At 43.5% G+C, this 7,897-nt stretch overlaps 1 protein-coding gene across 1 annotated transcript; it reads left to right on the top strand.

Annotated features, from left to right (window-relative positions):
- Window positions 1-1,127: 1,127 nt before the first annotated feature.
- Window positions 1,128-6,746, top strand: TET2 (tetraspanin2). Its single transcript, XM_089983322.1, has 2 exons — window positions 1,128-1,678; window positions 6,268-6,746. Exons 1-2 carry the CDS (start codon window positions 1,178-1,180, stop codon window positions 6,577-6,579), a joined length of 813 nt encoding a protein of 270 aa, XP_089839448.1. The 5' UTR covers window positions 1,128-1,177; the 3' UTR covers window positions 6,580-6,746.
- Window positions 6,747-7,897: the final 1,151 nt, after the last annotated feature.

The raw sequence follows: 7,897 nt of genomic DNA, 5'->3' as shown, positions 1-7,897 counted from the left end.
GAAGGCAAGGCGGAGAAAAGTGTAAGTTTATCCTCACACGGGTTTTGATTTTAGCCTCCAGTCCAAAACGGGATGGAAACCCGTTTTCCCTGCCTGATCCACTGCCATCCCTACTTTTTTATGACCAAAAACCCTCACCGACAACTAGATAAATTAATGAGCCCACCCACCTGTGAGGAGGTGTGGGATCACCAACACCCAAGCTCTTAATTAGTCGACCAGTTAAAGACACCTGCACCTGGGAACAAAGGTTCAGCACAGCTTCTCCCTGAACCTGCTAACACTCGTGTCTGCTTTCGGAAGAAGTGAGTAATAATCTCAAAAGATGTGCGTTTCCATTATTTGAATTTAAGGTTGGTAAATATATGAACCGAACAGATCTCAAACTCATTGCAATTTTTGAGTTCTGTTTTTTAAATAATCATTGTAAGTTTGAGTTAGATGAGCTGAATTGAAGTATACAGTAATGGTGGCTGCTTCTAAACGATATTCTCTACTAAACAATCTTAGATGGTTTCAAAAAACAAAGTTAAGCATTTTTATGGTCAGTCGTGTTTTCCTGTGATTGTAAATCAAAGGTTTATATTGCAAAACAAAACTTGATGAAAATTAACAATTTCTCATTAAGGGAGAATTGCTTAAAATAGATACGTTTATTACTGATTAACAAGCCTATGTCAGCCAATGTGGACACTTATCGTCAGCCAAGACAGATACAGACACTTATCGTTTGTGTTCAGTTTACGGAGTCAATTTTATGAGTTGATGCTCTTTATGAGCAAAGTCACACGTTGCAAAGATATGAGCTTAATCTTAAGATCGACCCATCGAGGAGGCAGTCCCAAAAATCAAACCCATAATGCTTACGAAAAACAACGGAAAAAATTGAGATTTTTGGATCCACGTGGTACCACAGTGACTTTTTTTTAACAGCACATAGTCCTAATAATAAACAAGAAGAGAGAGAGAGAGAGAGTCCCCGTTATGGTCACAACACAACTTACCCACTTGCTTAGTAGTGAGAGAGTGTACGTGATAAAGTTATACTACCCAATATACTTTCTCTCTCTAAAAAAGGAAGGTAAAAAAAAAAAAAACACAAAGTTTGTTCGAGAGAGAAAATTAAGAGAGGGAAGTCGGTGCAAGGAGGAAAGAGAAAAACGAGAGAGAGGAATCCATGGGGTTGAGCAACAACATCACGGCGGCCCTCAACTTCGTGGCGCTGCTGTGCTCGATCCCGATCATCGGGGCGGGGATATGGCTGGCGTCTCGGCCGGACAACCAGTGCGTGCGGCTCATCAGGTGGCCCCTCATCATACTGGGGGTGCTGATCCTGCTGGTCTCCCTGGCGGGTTTCGTGGGCGCCTTCTGGCAGATGCAGTGCCTGTTGGCTCTACATCTCCTGTGCATGCTCATCCTCATCATCATCATCCTCTTCCTCACCATCTTCGCCTTCGTCGTCACCAGCCCCTCCGGCGCCTACTCCGTCCCCGGCCGCCAGTACCAGGAGTTCCGCCTCGCCGGCTTCTCCGGCTGGCTCCGAAACTACGTCGCCAACTCCGGCAATTGGGCGCAGATCCAGTCATGCCTCTCCTCCTCCGACGTCTGCACATCCCTCCCCCAGAAGTACTCCTCCCCGGACCAATTCTTCGCCTCCGCCGACCTCTCTCCCCTCCAAGTAAGTCCATCTCTCTCTCTCTCTCATCTTCTTCTTCACACTTGTTGTAAAAATATGAGTACGATGCGACACGCGACTCGAGCTCGACACGCAAATTCAGGGAAATTTTGTTGAAAACAAGCAAATGCGGATTTTTTTAATATTTTAATAAATAAAAAATTATTTTATTGTTTTTCTTATATAAAAAGTAACAACATTTTTTTTTGAAAGTCTTGATTAAAAATATTAACGCGTCAGATTCCTTTCGGCGTGCCACGACATATCTGACACGTACCACATGACACGCCCACAAAGTGGCGCGTCACAATGACGTTAGCTGCACACCGGTCGTCAGGGATATGTTTGTCTTTTTCTTTTCTTCATTTTAATTTTTAGGGTTTGTTTGCTTCCCTTTTCAAAGTGAAAATAGTGAGGTTTACGCTTCTTCCCACCCACTATGGTTTGGGATAGTTTTTTTCATGCCCCTCCGGTGACCCTGTTTGTTTGTTTTCCTTCCCTACCACATATACCCCCCCCCCCCCCCACTACTTTTCTTTTATAAATAAAGTTTTTTATGCCTCACCCCCTTAGAAAAAGTAGTGATGGAACTCTTAATTGGGTTCTTGAGTCATCTTAGTGTCACACATGCTCTATTCTAGTCCCCCCTAACCACGTCTACTAATAATGCACACCCAAGGTCCACTGATGATCATTGAATTCTATAGTGAGACCCAATAACTATATTTGGATCTAATATTCGGATCCAACAAGTGGATCTTCGCTATTGCATAATTTGTGTGGCTTTTTACAAAGAAAATCATTTCTGTGGGCTTTGTCATAAGTTTGGAAAAAGGGTCGGACTCGTTTACCGTAGAAGAAGGCTGTTCCCCGCAGGACTTTTTTTTTGAGCTGACAGAAGAACGCACCCTTTGAGTAGCATTTGACTCGCTGGACAAGTGCAGCCTAGGCAGGTATTTGTTCAGGACGCAGGAACGAAACGAAGCGGCTTTGTCCTGCTTTTCAAATGCGGGGCAATCCCGTGTGGGACTTGCGGTTGTCCCTACCGCACAGGGTTGTCCCACGTATGAGGTTAGTAATACATGTATAATACTGGTTGGTGATTGGAAGGAACAGGTTAAAGTTTTTTTTTTTTTTTATGACGTCGGGTCACGTAAACCCCTCACTCAAGCCTTTACGGAGCCCACCAGTTAAAGGCACTCTCACATTCTGTGCAAGTTGAACCTGGGACGAAGGAGTCAGCACCTTCTTCCCAGGACCACTGCCACTCGGACATTCGTAAGAAACGTGTTAAAGTCAAGCTAGATATTTTGTGTAGACGGCGAGTTGTATGTGTGAAGATAGCGGCTCTTTTCGGCTAATAACTAAAAGAATGAAGATATTTAAAAAAATCCACGTGGCAACTCAAGATTATGGGTCTCCTCTCAGATTGAGAGCCACTATGGCCCCCCACCTAGATGGGTTTTTTTTTCCCCTTTTTTTTAAAAGGCAAGCTAGGGGCGGAACCTGGGCCCTCAGCTTGGCAGGGACCCTGCTTAGCCCATGGGATACCTGGCAATTGTGTGGGGTTGGCGGGTCGACCCGACGGGTTGGCGGGTCGACCCGACGGGTTGGCGGGTCAGCATACCTCAACCCGAACCCGACCTGTTTATTAAACGGGTCAGCTGTGGCAAACACGAACCCGACCCGTTTAATAAACGGGTAACCCGACATGACCCGCCAACCCATTTAATAAATGGGTTGGGTCGGGTAAACGGGTTCGCAGGTCAGGTTGGCGGGTCGGGTTTACGGGTTGGCGGGTCGGGCTGGCGGGTTGACCCACCTGCCTAACCCGTTTATTAAACGGGTCATCCGGGTTGGTGGGTTAGCATATCCCCAACCCGAACCCGACCTGTTTAATAAATGGGTTACGCTGGTCGACCCGTTTATTAAATGGGTTGGCTTAAGCCTAACCCGAACCCGCCTAAGAGGCGGGTTGGCGGGTCGTGTCAGGTTTTGCTACCCCTAGATACCACCTCGGTGGTGCACGTGAAAAGATTGCACAAATATTTGTGCATTAAGCATCTTTTGGGACAGGGCCTGTTAGGTGTGGGACCCAAGGCCTGATGGAGGGTGATGGGGGGTGCTTAATGCACAATTTTTTGTGTAATCATATGGCACCCCCATCCGGATTCGTGGTGCACCTATAGGGGTTCTACAAAATTTTTGGAAGCCATTTACTTTCTAGACAAATGGCATCAGGGGTTGAAAAATAGATGGTTTTTGGGTGCCGTTCATTTTGATGATGAACGGCATCCAAAGTACCTTGGACAGTTACTAACGGGCTCCGGTTGTCTGGTAGGAGCAGTGAGTGCAAGTAGCTTTGTGTTGGGACGTTGCAGGTTCAAATCCCATGGGTAACTATTAGGGGTCTGCCTAACCCAGCTTGCCTATAAAAAAAAGTACCTTAGTGTCCCTTTGACCTGATCTTCTCTCGTCCGAATCTGGGTGGAAGTTATGCTCTTGGGGGCGCTAGAGTGTGAGATATAAGCTGAATTATTGCAATTCTTTTCTTGGTGTTTGGAACTTTCGTATTTTATTATAGATTTGTGGTTGATGGTGATAAAGTTTAATCATACTTTTCCTTTTTCACCATGCTTATCTTTTAGCTTTTTTTGTTGTGAAAGGCAAGCTAGGGTTAGGCAGGGTTGTAAACTGGTCGGGTTTGGTCTGGACTCAAGTGAAACCATACTTGGATTAGAGTTTTCAATATATATGGTATTGGGTTCGGACTTGGGTCTAATCAAGTCTATTATAAAAGAAATCATACCCAAACCCGATAAGTGCTACATGGATCAGACCTGCACTATACCCGGTAAAATAATACTTTTTATCATTTTAACATTGCAAATTTGTGGGTCTTAATCTAAACTTTGGGTTGGGTATGAGTCTGGTATAAAATTTCAAAAACTATATCCAGGTCCATGTATTAATGGGACCTTTGGGTCCAAACCCAAGTCTTAATCGGGGTTTTTTATTTGTCACCATACCCGGTTCCTATAGGGTTTGGTTCAGGTTGGGTCCGGGATCCGTTCACATATAGGTTAGGCAGACCCTACCAGTTATACAACTATACCATTGGATTTTGAACCTGAGACGTCCCAACACAAAGTAAGGTGCACTAGCTGCTCCTAGCCTCCTACCAGACAAGTGGAGCCCTTGTTTGTAACCGTGCATTTGTAATATCTCAAAAGTTAGGCGTGTTTTTGTAAAAAAAATCTTTAAAAGATAAATCTTGGACGGTCTCAACCATTCGCTGAGGGGCATTTAACACGCCTGTCAAGCCACCAAGGAGGATAGCCATTTACCACGAAAGATGCAGTTTGGATGGAAAGTCTTTCCCAAGAGGGGATGCGCGACTCCATTTTGATGGCAAAATGGCTCTTTCTCCATTTATTTGTGAGACCTATCTGTGTTTCTTGCATGAATCTAAACGGATTGGACTCTCGTTTGATCTCAGCATTACCAAGTCCGACCTAATCAGGTTTAGATTCAGATGTGATCCGCTAAAAATAAATCCAGAGATCCAGCTAGTTTAAAATCAAACGTTTACACATATTGAGATTTTAATTTTAATTAGATTCGGATCTTAGCTGGATTAGAATGCAAAACTACTTCCCCAAGGTCTTAAACTCTCGGTGTATAAATTAACTTGAGAACTATTTTCCCAAGATATTCACAAGCCAAGGAAATCCCATTAATATCGCAAGATTTTTACAATGTGGTGACTGCTGTATAGTTCTTAAATTTTTAGTAATCCACCTCGTTACTTGTATTATTTATTCTTTAGGCAGCATCAAACATGATTTTTGGTGGCCTGTCATAGTCTTAACCAAACACCAAATATTGCTTTTATCCATGGAGTTCCAATCCTACTTGGCTGGATGAAAGGAAAATTACGTAATTAAAAAGGAATAATACATAAAAATATATATAAATTGGAATAGACCAAGTTTGCACAAAATAATTGATATAAACGTAAATATTGTGATACTTTCATTTATATGCTAATATCATGATATTTTGGCCACTTAAAACAGCAACTAAAATATCACGTTGTTCACAAATTTGAACATGTCACTAATGTTTGAGACTGTGAATGGTGGTGGTGGTGGTGGTAGTAGTAGTAGCTAGTGATCATAAAAATGCCAATTTCTCATCATTTTGAAGAACTTTTTAATTTTTTTGAAGTAAAAAATGTCAATTTCTCATCAAGATGGTATTTTTTTTGAAAGGCAAGCTGGGGTTAGGCCGCCACCCCATGTGGCAGAGGGATTCGATCCTGGGCCTTCAGCTTGAAACAGGACCCCGCTTACCACATGGGATACCATTACTTATTTACACACACAGCCACAAGAATAACAACAGTAGCAGTTATTGTTAATGAGCTCTTTTTTTCTCATGTAAATAAACATGAGTAATTAACTCTGTTGGCAATGATCATGAAATGACTATACACCCTAGCAGTGGTGGTGGTGGTGGTGGTGGTGGTGGTAGTATTACGAGTACTGGCGGTGGTAAAGATAACAATTTCTTTGTGTTTGTGTTTGTAGTCTGGATGTTGTAAACCTCCAACAATGTGCGGCTATAACTATGTGAACCCAACACTTTGGATAAACCCGATCAACCCGGCAGCATATCCGGACTGTTCCCTGTGGAGCAATGATCAAAGCCAGTTATGTTATGGCTGCAGTTCTTGCAAGGCTGGGCTGCTAGGCAATTTGAGGAAGGAGTGGAGGAAGGCTAACATTGTTCTGATCGTGACGCTGGTAGTGCTCATATGGGTCTACATAATCGCTTGCAGCGCCTTCCGAAACGCACAGACGGAGGAGCTCTTTCGCCGCTACAAGCGAGGCTATGCATGATCACTTACAGTCCATGAAAATACTATCCCAGTGTATGAACTAGTCTGTCTTAGCTCTTTCTTCTTGTCTAGTTTCTTTGATCTTCATGTAAATTTAATCAACAAACATGGCCTTAGGACTCTTCCTTGATTTTTCCCCTTTTTTTAATGAATAAATATGATGGTGCACATTAGTTGGTTGATGATGTTCTTTTGCTGCATCGTTATCAGATTCGGGTCAAAACCAGTGTTACGGAAAGCGCCTGTAGGAGTGGGGGAAGAGTGCTTCAAAAGCGCAAAACGCGATGCTTATAAAACCCATATGGAAGCGCCTATTTTATTTGGGAAGTACACTTCCCGTTAACGGTGAAGCACACTTCCTATTTAAAGGAAGCTCCCTTCCCCCATTAACTGGAAACACGCTTCTCAGTATCAGGAAACAACTTTCCTTTTTTTTAGGGCAATACAATTTTAGCCTTCCATTGTTTTTTACCAAAATAATAAAAAAGGGTCCCTTTTTTTAAAGGGTAAAATGGTAATTTGAAATCTTGTGAAATATAAAAGAAAAAAACAAGGGTTTCAGCTGTTTTCGATTCTCAAACCCTACCCTTCTGTATTTCTCCCCCACCCTCTCCAATGTCTTCTAGAGTTCTCTAGCAACTGCCAAGGGTCTCTCTCTCTCTCTCTCTCTCTCTCTCTCTCTCTCTCTCTATATATATATATATATATATATATATATATATATATATATATATATATATATATATATATATATATATATATATATATATATTAGGGGTGGCAATCGGGTCGGGTTGACGGGTTTGCTGTCAGCATACCTCAACCCAAACCCGACCCGTTTATTAAACGGGTCGGCTGTGGCAAACACGAACCCGACCCGTTTAATAAACGGCTAAACCGACATGACCCGCCAACCCATTTAATAAATGGGTTGGGTCGGGTAAAGGGGTTTTCAAGTTCGCGGGTCAGGTTGGCAGGTCGGGTTGGCGGGTTGACGGATCGGGTTGGCAGGTAGGCTGGTTGGCGGGTCGGGTTGACGGGTCAGGTTGGCGGGTTGGCAGACGAGTTGGCGGGTCGACGGGTCGGGTTGGCGGGTCGACCCACCCGCCTAACCCGTTTATTAAACGGGTCAGGCGGGTTGGCATATCCCTAACACGAACCCGACCCGTTTAATAAACGGTTTAGGCGGGTCGACCCGTTTATTAAACGGGTTCATTTTTTCCAAACCCGAACCCGCCTAAGAGGCGGGTTGGCGGGTCGGGTTGGCGGGTCATGTCAGGTTTTGCCACCCCTAATATATATATATATATATATATACT

Source organism: Nuphar pumila, chromosome 12, assembly GCF_984573655.1.
Source record: "Nuphar pumila chromosome 12, dmNupPumi1.hap1.1, whole genome shotgun sequence".
In the NCBI taxonomy this organism is placed as follows: domain Eukaryota; kingdom Viridiplantae; phylum Streptophyta; class Magnoliopsida; order Nymphaeales; family Nymphaeaceae; genus Nuphar; species Nuphar pumila.
This window is presented reverse-complemented; position numbering and strand designations above follow the sequence as displayed.